At 40.6% G+C, this 21,981-nt stretch overlaps 2 protein-coding genes across 6 annotated transcripts; both read right to left on the bottom strand.

The window, feature by feature from the left end:
* Positions 1-680: 680 nt before the first annotated feature.
* Positions 681-3,678, bottom strand: arpin (actin related protein 2/3 complex inhibitor). Of its 2 annotated transcripts, XM_023815349.2 has the most exons (6): positions 3,370-3,677; positions 2,972-3,047; positions 2,699-2,831; positions 2,084-2,290; positions 1,489-1,652; positions 681-856 (listed from the first exon to the last, which is right to left on the bottom strand). In XM_023815349.2, exons 1-6 carry the CDS (start codon positions 3,459-3,461, stop codon positions 848-850), a joined length of 681 nt encoding a protein of 226 aa, XP_023671117.1. In that variant the 5' UTR covers positions 3,462-3,677; the 3' UTR covers positions 681-847. The 2 variants fall into 2 exon arrangements, with proteins under 2 accessions (XP_023671117.1, XP_023671116.1); XM_023815348.2 differs by having other exon boundaries at positions 681-1,652; positions 3,370-3,678.
* A 2,533-nt stretch (positions 3,679-6,211) lies between these two features.
* fam169b (family with sequence similarity 169 member B) lies at positions 6,212-13,000 on the bottom strand. 4 transcript variants are annotated; one of them, XM_072698405.1, is made up of 10 exons: positions 12,812-13,000; positions 12,656-12,715; positions 12,025-12,185; positions 11,486-11,584; positions 10,658-10,785; positions 10,084-10,186; positions 9,874-9,959; positions 9,456-9,630; positions 7,452-7,634; positions 6,212-6,546 (listed from the first exon to the last, which is right to left on the bottom strand). In XM_072698405.1, exons 4-10 carry the CDS (start codon positions 11,568-11,570, stop codon positions 6,422-6,424), a joined length of 885 nt encoding a protein of 294 aa, XP_072554506.1. In that variant the 5' UTR covers positions 11,571-11,584; positions 12,025-12,185; positions 12,656-12,715; positions 12,812-13,000; the 3' UTR covers positions 6,212-6,421. The 4 variants fall into 4 exon arrangements, with proteins under 4 accessions (XP_072554506.1, XP_072554505.1, XP_023671107.2 ...); XM_072698404.1 differs by having other exon boundaries at positions 12,656-12,817; XM_023815339.2 differs by lacking the exons at positions 11,486-11,584; positions 12,025-12,185; positions 12,656-12,715; positions 12,812-13,000 and adding an exon at positions 11,275-11,413.
* Positions 13,001-21,981: the final 8,981 nt, after the last annotated feature.

The following is a 21,981-nucleotide window of genomic DNA, read 5'->3' on the forward strand; positions in this document are numbered from 1 at the left end:
GTGTTAAACAGGAGATGTAGGATGGAGTAAGTGTGCTGAGTAGAGGCTGTGCAGTGCAGCCACCTGCCAACTAAGACTCAGCATCGACAAGCACTCTGGCCCACATACAATACTGAGGACCATGTCATTCTGCACAGCTATGAATCTCCGCTGGGTGGAGAATGCAAAAGGATGCCCTGGGTTTCCTGTGTCAGCCAATCATTTATCACACACAACCATAAAGGAGCAGCTTGCCAAGCTGTGAGCCCCACCCAGGGCACTAGCTGTAAGGCGGCGAGGTGTTGATGCTGACACCCAGAGCCATCCATACAAGGAGCACTGTGGCCTTCAGACAGCAAGTCCAAAAGAAAACAAGCTCAAAATAATCTGACTTGGACTTTTAAATGTGATATTCCGGTTTATATTTCTAAGCGTATTTTTCATAACACTTATGGTCATCAAGCAAACATTTAGTAATACTTGTGTGATTAAAATAATCTTCTGGCCCCATCTTCAATTATCCAACGACAAATGACAAGAAATGCTTGTGATGACTCTACACTTGTTGGCCCATAAAGAAAAAATATTTTCATATTCCAGTAGATTTCATAACCAATATCATCAGCAGCCTTGTGTTCGCATTCTTTTCACCAGGTAAGATGCGAGGTGACATTGTTAAATTTAGGTAAACTACACAATGGTTTTACTGAAACATTTTTATTATAAAGGTTTTCCAAAGATTCAGAAAGGTGGTAAGTACATGTAAATTTAAATACAGTAAATCTTGACGGTGAGGAGTGGTAAGGAATGCAGGCTAACTTCCTTCTGCTTCATAGACCATCCATTTCCAGCAGGTTCATAAACCTCCTCAGTCATCCTAGAACACAATACAAAAGTCAATGCAGTATACACTGAAAATGATAGCAGGTATGATGGGTTTAACTGTCACCTAATCTTCTGACAGACATCTGAACATCAGGATTAGTTCAGGTTTATTTCTATAGCACATTTAAAATAAAGTAACTAATAAATCAAACAAAAGAATTTATGACCTATTACAGTGTGAATTAAACTTCTCTTAATGGTGAAAGAAGTCCTACTAATAATTAAACGTCATGTTGTTTCTTTGTCCTTGTGTGTATATGTGTGCATATTTACATAAACAGAATAAGTAGTACGGTGATATAACATACAGATTACAAACACTGTGTTTCTTGTTTTTGTTATTTTTTGTTATGATTTTATTTATTTATTTTTATTTTTTTTATGCTATATAAGCAATGTCATACAGCCAACAGTCATACGATAAGACATGTCGTTATACAACAAGATCTGAGATGTAAATGTTAACGGCTGCTTGCCTGAACTACTCCAGTGGACATATCCAGTTGTACATTTAAACTGACGGATCGGCATGACGTTCTTTCGACATGTGGATACCAGCTCGCACTGAGCAGTGCCCAGTCCGAGTCAGCCGCTGCCCGGTTCGGCCGCGTTAGCCATCCTTACCCACTCACTTTCGTCCACCCCCTCGGCCCCCCCTTCACATTTCGCCACACTGTCGCTGCCAGCTTTGTTCGCCATGATCTTATCGGTCCAGGAAGCTCCGGTCTGTTCATCTCCAGCAAAGTTACACTTTGTTACCGAGCCCCCGTCTAATTTGGCCAAGGAAACTGAAACAATGAGATGGTCTGTGGTATCAGAAATGTTGCCATTCCATTCTCACTAAAGCCAATAAAAGTTCTGTTAATTATCAATTAGTATCAGCATCAAAGTCAATACGCATTATTATAAAGCCCTCCTAAACAACAAAATTCCATCAGACAAGGTTATAGAAAAGCTTGAGAAAACAAAACCGTTGCTATGGGCACTTTTATGGCAGTACATCATAAAGGTGACGCAAACATAATGAAACATGGATGTTGTGCTTGTCTTTAGTGTGATGGTATTGGGTGATACTGTTAATATATAATGATGGGAAACATGTCACAGCTATATACACTTACGGGGCACCTCCTAACTTCTGAAACATGAAGTCAGAGTAGTAACATGATTCCAGGGTTGTGGACTACAGCTCCACCTCGGCGTCACCGGAATCACTCACAGATAAACGGTCCGTCCCCTTTGGTTTTGAGTCTGATGTCCTGCCCGGGTTCTAATTCCGTCTTTTCCATTTCCCCCTCCGGCAACCAGAAGGACACGGTACCAGGGGGTGCGTGTGTCTCTGTCACCTTCAAGAGCTCCGCCTTGCGGACTACCGCCTTCAGCTCGTCCTCAGAGAGCCGGTCACTCTCCCCTTTAGCCTCCACCTCTGAATCACAGAGAAAATGGAATGGTCTCTTTAAAACTCTTTAAAGCAATTAGTGTTACTAGAATTGTTACATATCATATTATCCTCTGGAAAAATGCTATAACTCAACTTTAGACAGAACTATGAGTTTGGAACTGGAATTGTCTGAATTAGTTCAAAAAATACAAACCCAGGGAGGTGATGCAAATTCCATGCACAGATCAGGCCTAATTCAGACCTACAGCTCTGAGCACCATAATGCCTGATTTCAGGCATTTCTTGTTGTTAGCACCTATATGCCAATTAGCATTTCTATTTTTTCATAACTTCAATTGACTAATGTTGCCTTATTCCGAGCCCCTGAGCTCCAATGATTAGTATAGGTCTAAAAATACACCACCAGATCCATGGAACATTCCCAGCACTTACTGAAGGAGGACATAAGGAAGCCCGTGTTGACCTTCCGTGTTTCACTGAAGTTCGGCTCAATCTCATTGCCTTTGGAATCAAACTTCCGCCGATGGACTCGACTTGGTGTAACGTACAGAATGTAGTAGCGGTCCTGTCCAGGTCAGCATACACAAGAAATTGTCACATGAAAGATCAGTCATTAAACTCTTAGCTACGTTTCCGGTTTATAATTAAATCGAGAACGAGGCACCCGGGTGTTTTGTTTTCCTGCCCTAGTGATGGTGCGATTACCTTCTGCTTATTGACATCAGTAATAACGTGCCGGGACACATCCACCAGCTTTCCTTCCAAAATAACACCTGGACCACTGAAAATATCAAAATCAAAAGCTTAAGACCAGATTTATTTAAAATCAGACTTTTGCAGATACGTCAATGTCCGCAGTAAAGTAGGGCTGCGAAGAAGTTCCTTATTTTACGGTTATTATAACCCAACTTGAATATGCTTCTAAATATCTATTTTCATACATCTTAACATGTGATAAATATCTTTGTTTTGAAATTACGTCTATATTTACATGTCCACTGCTGGTATACTTCTGTTGCAGTATTTTTGCACATCGATTTTATGCATCTTCTCTGAAACGCTTGCGTTGCGTTTGCTAAGTTGTGTAGTAAAATTAATATTACCTCTGATGTGCAGAGGGTCGCCACGGGTAATCTAGTCTCTCATTTATCACGGGTTTATTTTGCAGCGCTTTATTTTCATATATACGGCTCATAGCGAAGCGCAGAAGGGCACCGCGATTCTAATTCTCTTCAGGTTTTCCGCGACTTACTTCCCAGATATTTCCTGGGTCTTACTTACGGCGTCCGGGTTTCGCCAAAGCACAATTCTAGTGTTTAACGTTGACTTTCTGGAATATATCAACCTTGATGTTTTTTTTTTTTTACATATTAGGCCTACCTAATATATATTCATAACAACTAATATATTCCACCTATACCGGTGGAAAAAATATCAGTAATGGACCCCCCCTTGCAGATATGGTACGGTCCACGTACTCCCCCCTCCGTAAAGTCACGGAGCTCCGGGATAGTCGGCGGAAGTGTGTTGGTGTCTTTTTTTATAAATTTTTTTAATAATATGTTGGAAATCTTGTACTTTAGTGGAGTTTTGATTATAGATACGCACCGAGGCAGCGAGTTGTGAATCAAATAATCATACGGGAATATGTCGTTTTTCAAATTTAATACCTACCCTTCATACATTTTCAGCCACCAAAACTATTATTGTAACTTATGCCATGCATTTATTGTTATGCTACTTACTATTATTCTGTTTATGTAAATATGCACACATATATGCACACGAGGAGAAAAGGACAACATGACGTTTAATTATTAGTAGATCCTTTTTCACCGTTAAGATAAGTTTTATTCATTTTGAAATGTTTAATCAGTTCTTTTGTTAGCACTATATTTGGTCTTAAGAAATAACCTGAGGACTAAGGATCATTCCAGTAACCGGAGACGAAAAACGTACTTCGTTATATAATATCAGTATGATGATCGTCTTTCGTTGTCTGAATACTTCGAGTCTGTTTACTTTCATAAAAATTAAAAATTACACTGTCAACCCTAACAGGTTAGGTGCTTAGTAAGAAGCCACATAAAATGGTGTTTTCCTGCATAAATGCATGCAGTTATTGTATTTGAAATACATTGTCATTTGCTGTCTACTATTTTGTATGAAAGCAAAACTAAACAGACTGTATACACATTTACACTCTATATGGACAAAAGTATTGGGACACCTGGCCATTACACCTACAGGAACTTCTATGACGTCCCATTCTAAATCCACAGGCATAGAGTTGATCCCCCCTTTGCAGCTATAACAGCTGGCACTCTTCTGGGAAGACTTTCCACAAGATTTAGGAGGGTATCTGTGGGATTTTTTTGCCCATTCATCCAGAAGAGCGTTTGTGAGGTCAGGCACAGATGTTGGACATGAAGGCCTGGCTCACAATCTCCGTTCTAGTTCATCCCAAAGGTGTCTGATGGGGTTGAGGTCAGGGCTCTATGTGGGCCAGTAAAGTTCTCCCACACCAAACTCACCCAACCATGTCTTTATGGGCCTTGCTTTGTGCACTGCGGCACAGTCATGCTGGAACAGACATGAACATCAAAGTTCCCACAAAGTTGGAAGCCTAGAATTGTCCAAAATGTCTTGGCATACTTGCAAGCAGTAAGAGTTCCCTTCACTGGAACTAAGGGGCCTAGCCCAACCCCTGATAAACAACTCCATTCCAGTGTCCCTCGTCCACCAAATTTTACAGTTGGCACAATGCAGTCAGGCAGGTAATGTTCTCTTGGCATCCGCCAAACCCAGACTTATGTATGACTGCCACATAGAGAAGCATGAATCGTCACTCCATAAAACACATTTCCACTCCTCCAGAGTCCAGTGGGAGCAGGCTTTACAACATTCTATCCGACACGTGGCATTGCGGTTGGCAATGTGAGGTTTGCTTGCAGCTGCTCAGCCATGGAAGCCTGTTCCATTAAGCTCCCACCACGCAGTTTTTGTGCTGGAGATAATGCCGGAGGAAGCTTGGAACTCTGCGATAATTAAGTCAACAGGTGACTTTTACACACTATGTGCCTCAGCACTTGCCAACCATATTCTATTACTTTACGTGGTCTGCAACGGCTGAGTTTCTGTTGTTCCTAAATGCTTTCGCTCTTCAATAATACCACTTACAGCTGAGATACTGCAAAGGTGGCATCCCATGACAGCACCAATCCTGAATTCACTGAACTGTTTAGAACATTCCATTCTTCCACAAATGTTGGTAAATCTGACTGCAAGGCTATGTGCTTGATTTTATACACCTGTGGCAATGGGTGTGAAGGAAACACCTGATTTCAATGACTAAGAGGTCTGTTGTCCCAATACTTTTGTCCATATAGTATGTGTGTGTGTGTGTGTGTGTGTGTTTGTGTGTGTGTGCTTCCTGGCATCCCATCCAGAGTGTACCCGTCATGTGATCTGTACTGCCTGGAATAGGCCCCATGCCCCAAGTCACCCTACCAGTCACCGGTTAGAAGGTAGATCCATCATTGCCTGATTAGTTTCCTGTCACACTTATTTTGCCTTAGGATTGTGGCACAGTGGTTAGTGCTGCTGCCTCACAGCAAGAAGGTCCTGGGTTCGGTCCCTGGGTTGGGCGTAGGATCTTTCTGTGTGGAGCTCGCATGTTCTCCCCGTGTTTCCGCCGGGGGCTCTGTTTTCTTCCCACAGTCCAAAAGCGTGCGCGGTAGGTTAATTGGCGAATCTAAATTGGCCCCGTAATTATGTGCTTGTGACTGTGTGAGTGTGTGTATGACTGTGTGAGTGTGTGTGCCCTGCGGTGGTTCCTGGGATAGGCTCTGGTCCCCCCCCCCCGTGACCCCGGTTGGGATTAAGCGGTTACAGTGATGGATGGATGGATGGATATATATATATGCATCTCATGGATTCACTGAGTCATGTTTCATATTTTATCATTTTCTAGGCAAATGACAAAAACAGACAGATCCTATACACTGAAGCATCAATGGACTGTAACCCACAATTATATCCTTTACTTACTTCTCCAGTCTACTGCTGAATTATGGAAGGCACTTACTTTATCTGTCAACCTTTGCCTGGATTTGCCCGGGTGCACGTCTATGATATAAGCCAATAAAGACAGGCCTAAGGGTTACAGCCCAGCTGCAGGGTTAGCCATACATTTCGCCTTTGGCTCCAGTCTCCAGGTGCCTCCACCTCATAAAGACGCTCTTGCTCAGCATCGTGGGTGCTCAGATATTTCCTACACACTGGAAGAAGCGAGTTTAATGCTTTTTACCTCACACACAGAGCACTCAAGCGCTACATACTAAAAATGTAAATAACTGATCTGCTTTTAAATTCTTTGCTGAGTTGAATAACAGTAAAATTGCTATCTAACCACCACCAAGTAAACATCAGAGAGAATGGGTGGATGCTCAGCTTTATGTATAACCATACCCCATAAATTACTCATTGGCTCACATGAGTAATTGCTCACTTAACTTTGCTCTTGGGGTATGTGGATGGAGAATGATTTAAAAGTAAAGAAGCAGTAATAGTGGTTTTGTTAATAAACTATGTCCATCCATGCTTGGAGCTGCAGGGAATATCCTGGTAACAGCCTTTTCTCTTTTATCCCTGACAGTGATGATGTAGTAAAAATTCTTTGTGTCTTAGTTCACAGAGATAACAGTAATACATGAGATGTTTCAAAAGAAACACTTCCCCACCCTTATTCATAGCAGGGAGAACAACTGTGTGAATCACCGGACCAGAAACTTAACAGAATAATCTTTCCTCCCTTCCACATGATCATCTGCCTCAGTCAAGGACTAGAGTCTAAAACAAAGTAATAGAAAGGTATTCAAGGTTGAAGAACCTGGACTAGGCCTTTGCTGTTCTTCACTGCTCCAGGTTCAGATCTACTCCTGACTTAAGCACTGTGCAGGAAACTATAAACTATATCTTTGATGTTTCTCATATCTGCAATCCATTTATCTTAGAAATCATGCAAATATATGAGTTGCTCTTTTTGGTTAGTTGTTCCATATGAATCATACAGCTTTGATTAACAGTTTCACTGCATGCAGCTCAGACAAACCTACCCCATGTGACCCAAGAGAGGGACTGTGTCTGATTGTGAGGTTCTGGCTCTGGAATCTTCCGCACTCACCCTGGTACATGTCAGCTGATACAGGGTAGCTGATGCCCACCACTCTCTCATTGGAGAATGATGAACAGAAATCTCCCAGCATCCTCAGCGCAAAGCCCTGCCTTCTCCACGAGCTTCGGACAAATACAGTGTCCAGTACAGGCAGCAGGTAGCACTGAGCTGTATATCGGTCACACAGCCTGCCTACATGGAGGCATATACAGGGAGAGAAATGGAGAGAAAGAGTAAACTATCCTATGTGTATAAAATAATAAATGACACAGTTTGGTATTGTTTAGATAAGCACAGTCTTGTATGGGAACCATTGCAGAGAGATTTAGACACTAATCTGACACTTTTATACAAAATGTTAAATTCGCTACCAATTTATAGCTGGATATCATACTGAAGTAAGATAACAAAGGATTCTATAGCAGGGATTATAGCAGAAGCTATAGCAGAGACTATAGCAGGGACTACAGTAGGGATTATAGCAGGGACTACAGCAGGGACTACAGCAGGGATTATATCAGGGACTATAGCAGGGACTACAGCAGGGACTATAGCAGGGACTATAGCAGGGACTACAGCAGGGACTACAGCAGGGACTATAGCAGGGACTACAGCAGGGACTACAGCAGGGACTACAGCAGGGACTATAGCAGGGACTACAGCAGAGACTACAGCAGAGACTATAGCAGAGACTACAGCAGGGACTACAGCAGAGGCTATAGCAGGGACTACAGCAGGGACTACAGCAGGGATTATAGCAGGGACTATAGCAGAGACTACAGCAGGGACTACAGCAGAGACTATAGCAGGGACTACAGCAGGGACTACAGCAGAGGCTATAGCAGGGACTACAGCAGGGACTACAGCAGGGATTATAGCAGGGACTACAGCAGGGACTATAGCAGGGACTACAGCAGAGACTATAGCAGGGACTACAGCAGGGACTACAGCAGAGGCTATAGCAGGGACTACAGCAGGGACTACAGCAGGGACTATAGCAGAGACTACAGCAGGGACTACAGCAGAGACTATAGCAGGGACTACAGCAGGGACTACAGCAGAGGCTATAGCAGGGACTACAGCAGGGACTACAGCAGGGATTATAGCAGGGACTACAGCAGGGACTACAGCAGGGACTATAGCAGGGACTACAGCAGGGACTATAGTAGGGACTATAGCAGGGACTACAGCAGGGACTATAGCAGAGACTACAGCAGGGACCTTCTAAGATTTCAGCAAGCAACCTTCAGGTTATGATGGTATGTCATTAACCACCATGCCACCACCAGGAGCTCCCCATGCTACGTGGAACCTTTAAACAGCCATATTCAGCTGAACTAATGTGTGTCAGACATTGAACTAAGTAACTCTCCCATCCAAGCCCTATAAGGAAGTTGGCTTAAGATCTCAATATGATAAGTAATCACAAATATTCAGTACAGATAAGGATATATGGGTCTGTTTCAATGTTTATGTCACCCGCTGTAGTTCAGTAAGCACCTCATTTGTGGCTGGCTGCTTGTGTGGGCTGCTTTTGTTTTTGCAGAAGACCATGTTCGGTCCCCAATGAGAGCTCACATGTTACACGCCGGCAAACTGTGTGTACATTGCAGAACACTGCTGAAATAGTTAGTGATTATTCATCAGTTCTTACACACAGAAAATGTAGGGAAATTATAAATAATCAATTAACTTTACACTGATTGTGTCTTACAATAAATCCTGAACATTGACTGCAAAGAACCATATTCCAGACAAACTCATAAAAAAACTATTTTACCTGATGCTTAATGGCACTATTTTATTATTTTCTCCTATTTGTGGTGCATCGTTATAAACTGGTTTCATGGTTGGACCATATCATTCATTGCATCGCCCCCTGGCATTAAAATCAGTCAGGCCCTACATTTGTGGATAGGAGGTTTATAGTCGATCTTATCTCGTATGTATCTTTACGCACTACGCATCTATATGAATACATCTTTGGTTTTTTTTTAAACCAGATTCTCTCACCTTTCTCCTTGATCGTGTAGAAGCCGACGGCCTCCCCACTAACCCAGATAATTTTGCCGGTTTCCTTTACCGGGTGAGGGCTAAAGTAAATGGTCTCACTTATGGGTCGCTCCAAAGTCCCAAAAATGATCTGACTGAGCACAAAGAGCACCAGTCTTTCCTCAGCAGACTGAACCTGTTGAACCCACATCACACATGTTATACATAAACTTGCCGCATAGACAAAATCAATCCAAAGACAAAGCAATGGCCTTGTCATGGAAATACTAAGTAAGATTGTTTTCTTTATTCACTGCTATGACTTGAAGTGTCCCAGTGTGCTTGATTTTGTCAGATACGCATGGATTAGCATTCGCTGACAGAGATTAACGCCAATGTTATTTAAGTGTAAATCAGGACGTCTTGAGTAAGGATTTACCAGCATCAGCCCGGACCTGGACGAGTTGGATGTTTTTAAGATATCGTTCAGGGCCCACCATCTCCCAGCCAGGTACAGTGCAAGCACTGCAGGGGAGAAAAACGTTTCTTCACAGCAAAGGACAGCAGCTGACTTACTGCTTGCTTGAAAGAACAGAACATGGGAGAAGACCTGACCACAACTGGCCGGCGGGTCTGGCGAGCTGCTCACCGTGTGTTTGGTCCTCAGGCAAGTGCAGAGCCAAAACCACGCACGCTAGGTCATCATCACTGAAGAGTGGAAGCTGACACACACTGTCCTGCGTTACTGTCATCTGTGAGGGTTGAATACAGAACTTTGACTTTCATCATAAATCTATTTATGAACGAGGACCCCAGCAATCCTAAGGCAAAATAAATGTGACAGGCAACTATTCAGGCAATGATGGATCTACCTTCTAACCAGTGACTGGGGGCCTGGAGCCTATTCCAGCCAGTACAGATCACATGACAGGGGTGCACTCTGGATGGGATGCCAGGAAGCACACAGACACACACACGCACGGTAACTATATCTTTGATTTAATTTCTATGGGGAAAACTCTAATTCCAACATGACGACCGTAACCCCTACCCAGCCCTAACCTTAACACGCCCCTCCCCCAACACACACACAAACACACACACACAGAACAGATGCAGGACTGACCTAGCCAAACCCTGGACGGATGAGGTCACACTAGTCCAGCGTGCTATGCGTCAGGTAACGTTCGCTCAAAATAAATTGCTCACGTAAATTCACTTACCTTTTCACCACTCGGCAGAAGAAAATAATTTTCGCGGATTGAGTTAAATTCCAAACATGACAAGAAATTCTCTGCACTTATCCTCAAGGTGTGGTAATCCAGAGGAAGATCGACTGGATAGTAATCCACTGATGAACATGAAGAACAAATATACCAATAAGATTTTTCACCACCTAGGCCAAACTTTTGGTTTAGTTTTCATTTGAATTAAATACTTTTGTAAATGCAATTTGGAACCGTGTATAAAAATGACTAGAAATGTACCTAACAAATTATTTTTCTTTCTATTTTACAGCTTCACAATAAAGTACAAAGGTGGAGCAGAACTTTAACTCAAACGTGTTTCATTGTATTGAACAGTTTTTTCAAAATGCACCTATAGTCTTACCAACAAATTGTGCCTGGTCGGTTTCCATTACGTTGGTGGATTTTGACCCTTGTCCGATATCATGTGGTACATAACCTGTTGCGCGACTTAACTTAATAGTTAAACTATTAGCGTTATTTTTTATTTTCCCACTACAATATCTATAGTTATTTCTGTAATTATATTTACTGTAATTATTTCCTTTATGTGCATTTATTACTTACTTTAGACATTCATACGGAATACTCACTTCGCCTACCCAGAATTGGGTTTAAAATAAATTTAGCTTTGCTTTCGTCCATTTTTATATTGCCCAAGTTGTTTGTACTGTTCCTTGTGGACGAAGAACAGACAGACAAACGTTTAGGAGGAAATTTTCCCATCAAATACACAAAAGCTGTGGCTGGACTAGACCGCCAGATGGCGATATCGGGTCGGTTACTGCCGGGTGTGCGTCTTACCGACTGGTGTCAGCTCATCGCTAAGGTTTGCTGCCTGGTGGACATTCCCCTTTGCAACCAGAAGACTTTGTCGAATAGTGTTCATCGGGACGAATTGTTCTGGGAAAAAATAAATCAGTCAATTGCAGTACTATGATTTTTCTTTTTTCTTTTCTTTTTTTGCTGTAATGAACCGGTGCTTCAATTACAAGCACAGCCTCATGCTCTCCCAGTAACAAACAAACGACTAAAAAAACAACCGGCGGAATGGTGTTTTAATAGACACAGTATTACCTGTGAGTTCTGGACAATGGACTAACATACTATTCTGGGAAAACATTTTCTTTGTGCCCTGTGCTTACTGGGAAATGTTCCGGGCGTGTTCAGCCCTGTAGTGCATATGACGTTGGATGTTGGATGATGGATTGATGAACAATTTGATGTATAACAGCCATAAATTCTCTGTACTCAGCAAATTTTACGTTGTTGCAGGAAGAAACTGAACATTCAGCATCTATGGCTTCGCTGTCTCTAATTCCTCGTATTAAATGACGGCGTACTTGAACAGGCGGTGTCATGGTCAGGGGCGGACAGCGCGTTTCCAAGCGGGCCAGTCTGATGAGAGCCGCTTTTTCTTCCTCAACCGCAGCATCGCATAGCCTGTATACCAGGGGTGTCCAACCCGGCCATCGATCATCTTGGCGTGTTTCCAGGTCGATCGCTAAAATATGTAAACGATATAAAATGCTTTATATCATTAGTGGCTAACCAGTTGGGACAACCTCCCCCCCTCCCCCTAGGTCAGTGGTAAATTATACCCAGGGGAATATTCCCGGGGTACTTTTTTGTTGCCAGTCTGCCCCTGGCCATAGTTACTAGTTGGTGGTTCAGGTCCTTGTAGACACCCTGCTCTAGTGAAATATACATCTCTCTAAATGGTTAAATTATAAGTGAATGTATGTTAAAAAAAAAAAAAGCATCAGCAATAAGAATGTAACGGTACTTTGCATTTTAGCCCATTTAGAAACATTTTGTAGATTAATAGAATTTATACAAATAAAAAGATCACTGAAATAAAGAGTTGAGTTTGCTTTACATTTATATAACGTAGACAAATCGATTTCAAGAAATAACTGCCCACTTTAAGTCTCTAAGTTATACCTGTCAATAAGATAAATTGACACAACTTACCTTGGTTAAAGCCACAGTTTTGGGAGCAGGGCAGTGTATTTGTGTAATTATCCACCGTTGCTGTAGAAATGATTTATCAGTTTAAAATTGACCTTGAGGTTGTTTACCTGATTGATGAAAGGCTACAAGAGCAGACCTTCCTCAGGCAACACTCACTGGTCACTGTAGATTTAAGTGCAGTCTCTGGGCGATCACCTTCTGCTCATTGATGTAGACGACTTCTGTGCTGGACGTCCCGTGTTATTTAGAGGCATTGTTCATTATTACCCTGCTGTGTTTAAAAGGCACCAAGCCCCCCGGGCTGTAATGGGAAGCCAGCAGAGACACCACCAGGCCAGCCACAAGGACCACAAAGCTCTCCTACCAGCACAGTGCAAAAACACCCGTCTTAATTACAGCCCTCTGCTTGGTATTGACAGCCCTCTGGGATTGGGCCAGAGCACACGGGCAATAACAACAGGCCTCGCTTTCACAGGTGCCTTCATTACTTTCACTGTGTGTTTTGTGTTCCTCTCATACGTTTGCGTTTGAATGGATGATTCTCTTGCTATTATATAATACACCATCATATTTATATGATGGAGTATTTATATTTTATCCAGGTTTTTCTTAATAAATACCTGCAAAATACACGTACTGCTTCATCATTGACCTCATTCTGCTCAGTCTGATTACTGGTGTTTATCAACGTTTTTGTGTATTACTCCTAAAGGAAGCATATTTTAATTAGGAACCTTCTTCAAGTCCATGTCCTGACTTGAAGGCCACATCTCCAAAGGATAGAAAATCAGTGATTTTTTCATCTATCCCTATCAATTATTCCCTGGCAAATGATTGAGAAATATCAGCTAGAAGAATGGACACAACTCACAACAGTAAGGTGCGTTTAGAAATCCACTCAGTGCTGACTCAGGAGAGTGAATGCCTAACTATTAAATTATTAGGTACCACTTTACAATAGGACTACCTTTATAGAGGCTTCTGAATGGTTAATAATCTGATTATTAATTAGGCTGTAACACTTTGTAAATTATTAATAAAGAATTATAAACAAGTTATGAGTTTTCTTTTTATTAATGAGTTACTGCCGTATATAAGTGCAAAAGGGAGCCTTATAGTAAAGTGGTAACAATTATTTTATTAATTGTCCTGGTGCTTCCTGTCTTGCTGTGTGGCTGAGAGACATGGACACTATCCAGTGACCTGAGAGACATGGACACTATCCAGTGACCTGCGATGAAGACTGGACTCCTTTGATACCGTGTCTCTTCTGAGAATCCTTGGGTCCCGCTGGTTTGACTTTGTGTCGATTGAGCAGTTGCTCAGGGAGTCCTTTGCTTTGCAATCATTATTAATCTATTCATTTCCAGGAGTAGTATACATACTACAGTATACATACAGTCTGCGGTTGTAGTATAGTTACTGTTGGAAGGGTTAACAGAATTCTTGATCTTTCACATTAGATGAGTTTTTTTCCCTTATTTTTAAAATTCATAACTAATCAAACTGGGATGAGTTTCATAAACTGAAAAAAAATTAATCAAAGCTCTGTAACCTGTGACCTTGGCATTGAGTTTTTTTGCTGTAATTGTAATTGGCACCACACAATTCCCTTGACTTAAACCTCTTAGTTTTCCATTTCATCACAACATGAACCACATAACTCCCCAATGGGAAATTACAGACATTCCCTGAATTCTTCACGGAGAGAAAGGCCACCACTTCGAATGCAAAATCTTGTTTTTACAGTTCTGTGGGTTTATCGTTATATGGGATCAATTGTTGAATGACGAATGCATCTGCCCACTCTCCTGTGGCAGTGGGTGAAAACTTTGAGCTGATTGACTATCCCAGTTACTGTAAATGTGATTATCTGTGACTGTGGACTTTTAGGTCTAAAATGATAGCACTTATATTGTAAAAATATTAATTCCCTTTTTTGACCGGAGGCAGGTCAACAGGGACTGAATATTTAGTTTTCTGGTTTTAAATATAAAAACTCCCTTTGAACTCAAAAAGTCATTAAAAACAGCTCAAAAATAAAAACCATACAGAATGTGCTTAGCTACACCTGAGCCTGACTTGGCTAACAAATCCCAGCGCAGGTGGGCGTGGCCTTGCTCCTCAGCGTTGTGGTCATAGGCTGCCACTACAAGTAAACAGGTGGTCTATTGTGAACAGCACTATCACGGTAGTGTATTCTCAGCAGGCTGCGCTCTTACACGTGCAAGAAGGTGGAATGGACAAGAACCAGGGCCTAGAAACAAAACGTTTATGGAGAAAGCATTACACCTGCGAATATGCCAATCTATACACCCCTTTCTTTTTATCAGACACTTATATATAAGGCAACACACAAGTGCGACAGCAGGAACAGTGAGTCTCTGGAGCAGTTGGGGTTAAGTATGTTGCACAAGAGCCAAACAGTGAAACTACTTTGCCAGTCACAGGATTTGAAACAGCAACCTTTGGATAGGAGGCACAAATCCCTAACTCACAGAGCCACAAACTGCATACACTCATCTGTAATAGAATAGAATAGAATAAAGATACTTTATTCATCTCCATGGAGAAATTCTCTTTTCGCCTACACCATCTTGCGTTCCATCAGACACATATGCAGGTGAGCATCTGAGGGTCACAGTGCAGGGTTGGCCAGTGTCCAGTGACTCTGGAGAAATTGGGGGTTAAGGGCCCTTGCTCAAGGGCCCAACAGCGGCATCAGTCTGCTGGCCCTGGGGGTCGAATCGGCAACCTTAGTGTCTGACAAAGCAGCTGTAGTGAATCACATCCTAATTGTTAGTAGGATGTAATGATTAAGAATGTTCCTCAGTTTTCAGCTCAATGCGCTGTGTCATTAAAGACGATCGTTTTTTCAGGATGGGAGATATCAGGCACGGAGAGCTATCATCGGTCTGCTGTTCCTATTGCCTCTGCTTTTCTTTCTTTTTCTGTTTCTTTCTGCGAATTCTGGTCTCCTCTGACCGATCCCAGAGGAAAAACAAACAGGGCTGCTCATTACCATGTGGACGCACTGCTCAGTAAACACACACTCGTTTCCACACCAGTGCAGCAGCAGAATGAAAACACCAAGGGACAGTCAGAGTAGGTGGGCCTGCCGCCCCTCTGTATGAGAAGCTGTTTGTGTGGAATTAACAAATGCAGGCGGACAGGCTTGCCATTCCGCGGGGTCGGGGGGGTCACACTGGTACACTGTGTACTTCGGTAGGTTGTGATTCGCAGTGTCTTGCAGCCCTAGGTGGCCATCACTGTTCCCCACACACTTCTACGCTTTTTTTCGTCGTCGGAAGAATGTTATAGATGCTTAACACCATTTGCCAGAGTTGAGGTAATCCGTCCGTTTCTTAATAATTCTTTTGTGCAACTTTCTCTTTTCTTCTCATGGATAATGAAAAAGGCCCATAATTAAAGGGATATTCAGAAGTAGCTGGGATTGTCCCCCAATGCTGAGTTTTACTTTTCCATCCTTCTACCAGTAAACAGAGAGAGCACATTCCGTCCACGGCTGCTCTTAATGATGCCGTTTCATATATACATTGTTCCAGCTGTACATTTTACTCCATGAACCGCTGTGACTCACTGACAGTCATTCTTTCTTACTGAACTTCATGAAGAAATCTCTCTGTCTACTCTTTTGCCTCTAACTGTATGGGCTAATGTTTCAGAACAAAAAAATGCCTTTGTGCTTCATTTGGGTCACAAGTGAAGACACGTCTGGCTCTAATTACAGCTGAACCCCTTTGTTACTGTAAACTGTTTTCACAAGCAGAACTATCTTGCGTTCTGCTTTATTGAATTGGATTGGATTTCAGCATGCCTTCTGGTGTTTCCATCGACGCAGGCAACTCTGCCTTCCCTGGTCTGGGATTCTTATAGGGAGAAGCACCAAGAAACCCTTTTTCCAGCTGAAGCACTGATTAGATCTAGTAGTGTCAACTGAAACGTGTCTTATCATGACTGTTTGTGACTGGAACTGCCAAGGTAGATATGGGTATTTTCGCTATTTAGTCTACCTACATAAAATCCTTGGATAGTAGTTGGATGATGGATGGATGAAAAATTTGATATATAACTTCAGCCATAAATTCTCTGTATTCAGCTAATGCATCACTGTCGCAGGTAAAACTGCCAAGGTAGTCATCGGCATTTTCGCTGTCTAGTCTATCTCCGTATAATCCTTCATTTTGTATAGGTCAATTTTCTGTGCCTTTGCACATGTGGCCCTCCAATGTGCTCTCATCACAGACACAACCTCAAATTCAAAGGTACAACAGCAGTGCCCCAACAATCATCAGGCTCTAATACAATTCATCATAGCTTCATGGAGTAGTATAGTCCAGCAAAAAGGTCCAAAAATTCCTGGTCAGAGAACAACGTAACACCCCCCCCCCCCCCCGCAGAAAACCACTTTATGTGTAAGTGATTAAGGAGTGCATACTACTTTTGTTTGATGCCAGAAAGGTAGCAGTGTTAAAATATCCCAGCCTTGTGGTGCTGCATTTAAGGCTGGTAGGTGGTAGGCTGTTCAAATATAATTTTAAAATAATTTTAAGAAACATGCATGCGCATGAATGATGATTGCAACTTCCGTGACATCAGCCAGAGAAAAAGCATGTTTCAGCAGCAACTTCAAAAGAAAACACAGCATAAGGTCACGACCCATCCATAAAGCCAGCTGCCAGCATGCAGTAGTACAGTGTCGTGGTTAATAAGTCACTTCCTTCAGAAACTTGCCTATACACAGTGTTCCTTTTAACTGGAGGAAAGCTTTCATGCGCACACTATCAAGCACCTTTGTTAACTGTTTTTTTTTCTCCCTGAGGTACTTAATCATCAAGCTCTCAGTTTTCCAGTCCGATTCACTAACATGGTTTACTGGTAAACCTTTCAGATAAACGTGCTCTGTGAAGACCAGCGGCACACGTGCTTTGATCTTGCTTATTTATTATGTGGTTTGTTGTTGAGATCTTTGTGATCATCAGGAAATTCCAGAATGTACAAGTCACCAGTAGGCAAACTGAGGATGCCTTTTGCTATTAAGATGTGCGACACACAGTAAAAGAGTGGCCAAGGCACTTACCCCTTAACTGAATTTCATAGTTATAGAATAAAAACTGGTGCTGTTGAGACAGCAATTTACAGAAGTTGCTTTATATTAATTATATTCTTTTTTTTTTGCTCCCCTGAGATCAAAAAGGTACGTGTTAATCTTAATGTTTTAATCTTTTTCTGCTTGGTTTCATTCCAACGTAGTTTTATTTTTTCAACGCCAGGTGGCGCAAATAACAACCTTGTGAATGATTCACGATCAACTTTCCCACAACATAATAACGCGTTTTCTATTAACGAAACAGACAATCAGAACAGCTTTCATGGACTTAACTTTATTAACCCAAAAGGATAAAGGATGAATACATACATACATAATACATAATGTATAACGCCATTTTATGGACAAAGGAAATATTTTTCAGCTATAAAATCCGGAATGCTTTCCTTATTTCATAACAATATTAACACCAAATTGGAATCACCTAGTGTTAGAAAACTGTAGGTGGTCCAGCTGTTGCGAATCTTTTAATCCCCACATTTGCTTACCCCGTTCTGTAGCATTAAGAAACGTAGTTTGGTCTAAAACAGACAAAATATGATTTATAATACACTATGAAATGTAATACAAGTGTTTTGATGTAGTCTCCTTAAGATTATTAACCTCTGTTTTCAGGTGAAACATGCCATATGATATGTCTTCTTTTGGTTAGATGGTTTCAATAGATATTTTAATATTAAAATCTTGAGAGGTTTCAAGTGACATCAAATTAACAAAATTCATGCAAAATCGTGCAAAAGGTCAAAGGCAGACATGTAGACAGATTGTAAGGAAATTAACACAATATTTATTGCCAAAACAAGGAACTAATCCTCTCTTTTACCTTTGAAATTATGTTTCTGCTGTAATCTTTTAAATTCACCATCTGTTTCCATGTCTCCCTTGTGTCTCTAAGAGATAAAATAAAAGCCCAACTTCAATCATCCTTTTATCTTCACTCAATAGACAGCATGCCACTGGTTTTGGAAACACACTGGTGCAACTACAAGAAGAATTTGTTTGTGAGTGGCACAATCAGCAATAAAATTGACAATGGCAGTTTGAGGAATAAAACAGAAAGGAAATTCCACACACTAATGAAACTGGCACAGGTCACCTCCACAAATACCAACTTATCACACAGCTGAAAACAGATTCTTAAATAATACTATATAAATACATAATGTCCAGTGAAAAAAAAGAGCCAGAACATTAATAAGATGTTCTGATCAATAGTTACTTAGTGACATATACAGGTAGCTGGCATTTGCTGTTTTCATTAAAAGTTGCAGTGGTGTTTCCTTTTTATGCACACATGACATAAAATGAAGACTTTGGATTCATCTATACCTTTTCCTCTCATCTTAATGCTGTTGTCAAACATAGTTTGGAAAAAAGAGAGTCTTGTTACATAATTCTTTGATTTTCAAAAATATCCTTCATGGAGACATTGATGCCAGAGTAAATGCTGAGGAGCAACCATGCAGTGCAAAGTATCTTGAATTTAATGTAATTTCATTCCATACTGTTTTCTTTTTTAATTTTGGAATAAACATTAATATGTGATTGAAGGGTCAGCGTCTGCTGTCTGTGGCTAATGTCTTTTGAAATATTGTTTAAGGAATAGATACATATGTGAATTGTTTACATATGTAACTTCATATATTTAAAAATTGCCTCTTTCATTACTTTGCTGTAATGAACAGCAATAACACCAATAAACAGCATGTTCTCTATTCAGTGGCTACATTTTTATGTCTTTTTTCCCCCCCAAAATGTATTTCTCAGCCACTGTCTTTAACATATCACTGGGCTTACATTCACCAAGCTATATACATACGTTACTCAACTGTAATAAATTTAAATTTACTTATGCAAGTTGATGAAAATAATTTACACCAGCTCTTGTTGCCTGAGTACATGTAAGGTACGCATTCCGAAGGGACTGTCAGAAATGAATTCTCCAATGAATTCTGTTTCCATGGAAACCTTAACCCTTTCAAAAAATTCACTATCAATTATGAATTCAAAGAGTGAATGTTTTTGATATATGAAGTCCTTTGTTTAATAATGACAATACGATTATAGTATATAGTACATTTAAGTTATACAGTTAAATTGAACACTTGATTAGATTTTTCTACAGTATACTATATAAAATATTTGCAAAATAAAATGAAAATACATTTTAAAATACTTATTATACAGATTATGTTTGGGAAATACTCTTCCAAAATTTGAACTAGTGAAAGAGCACATTTATTCTGCATATTAGCAGATGTCATGTAGGCAGGCATATTCAAATTTAGTTTTTTTTATTTGTTCCAGCTTTAAAAATAGACTTCATACCTAAACGTCTGCTCCCATTTGCAGAATTCCTCAGTTCAGATACATTTACCTGCCACAGAATTATAGTATATGACTTATTTAGTATGAATAATGATAATACCACCATTGGCATTCTACTGCTACTGGAACTAATCAAATGACAATTTTAACTATTTCACCCAGAAATAATCACTAAAGTGCCATCCATCCATCCATCCATTTTCTGAAACCGCTTATCCTATTCAGGGTCGCGAGGGGTCCAGAGCCTATCCTGGAGGTTACGGGTACAAGGCAGGGAACAGTCCAGGATGGCAGGGCACACTCACACACACACACACACACACACACACACACACACACACGTTTCACCTTCATAGAATGAAATATAAACACAATAGTTGCAAATTAACATCTGTCATTCAATATCTGATCATATTAGTCCTTGTCTTGCTGTACGGAGCCACGTTGTAGAAAAGGCAAAAAAGCAATAGGTGCGTCATAAGTTTTAAGAACATCAAAAGGCAGGATAACTTTTTCCCTCTGCTTACCATTCCTTTGAAGACTGAACAGTAACTACGAAATTAACGACACATCCTGACGAAGTGAGTAAAACACGTAAAGCACACTCTGAATGACAAAACTGACATACAGTAGCAGTTTTAAATGGTTTAATGGTGCCACGTTTTAGATTCAAAGTCAGGTTTAATGTTTAGAAGTCTGGGGTTCTTTTCTATTGCAGTCATCCCTATGTGATACTCACAGTTATTTAAAGTTGATCTCTTAAAGGGTTACAAACTGGTCAATGACAAAATACCAGATACAGTAATATATTTTTCTAAAATAATACACAATCGGAGAAAATATGATTTCCATCTAGTGATAAATGACAGGACAGAAGCATTCGTCCATTTTCTTTGCCTTTACTAATCATACTTTAACACTGATGTGTAAAATATTACATGATGAGCAGGTACAAAATATGTATTTAATCAAAGCAGCGCCGGCAAATTATGACCAGACAGGATGAATAGGACTTTCTAAATCCAGGCCCGACTGATGAATGAAACTCTGTGGCGGGTTTTACTTTCGACCGCCATCAGTCATGTGTCATAGCCCAAATATGTTCAGATAGAAAATCTGGAACTGGGGTATCTATGCTAATTACGTCCACGACAACCAAATACGTTTTCCCTTGTTTTCGTGGTCGGTTTCCCTAAAACGTTTAATTTTATCTTAACAGTAGTAGTAAATACATCGCTGTGGTTAACGCATATATTAGTCATTCTGCATAAATACACCCATCCATCAATTCGTCGTCTAACCGCTCCTGTATAGGTACAGAAAATTAAAAAATTACAAAAATACAAGAATGCGTTTTTCATTCAAGACATAAATCTATTAGGTCATTTTTATGTAAAAGATTTTCAGGCATCTGCATATTAATACTCGCTGTTCCCCATATTTACGTGAATGGAAGAGTTTAAACAGGGGGAACTCCCTATATGTTACACTGGAATAACTAACCGGTCCTGGCGTATTTGCTTTTCTATCCATCAGGGGAATAGAGATCAGTGGGATTTTGGCAAAAAGATGCCATAACCACAGCTAAATATAACTTCTCTGCCTTGCAGTCAGAGGGTTTGTTAAAACAGCACCTATTGAACTAATAATAAGCTAATAAAACAAATTTGAACACACACACACACACACACACACACACACATATATATATATATATATATCTCAACCTACTTAGTGAGCGGAGTGGAACGCAGAAACCGTTTGTTCAAGTCATTTCAAGGTTGGTGATATTTTATTTATCTATTTATTTATTTAGAGTTCAGCTACGTTAGTCTGTATTAGGTATTAGGTTCACATATTTAAAAAA

The sequence above is a fragment of the Paramormyrops kingsleyae genome, chromosome 13 (assembly GCF_048594095.1).
Source record: "Paramormyrops kingsleyae isolate MSU_618 chromosome 13, PKINGS_0.4, whole genome shotgun sequence".
NCBI lineage: Eukaryota > Metazoa > Chordata > Actinopteri > Osteoglossiformes > Mormyridae > Paramormyrops > Paramormyrops kingsleyae.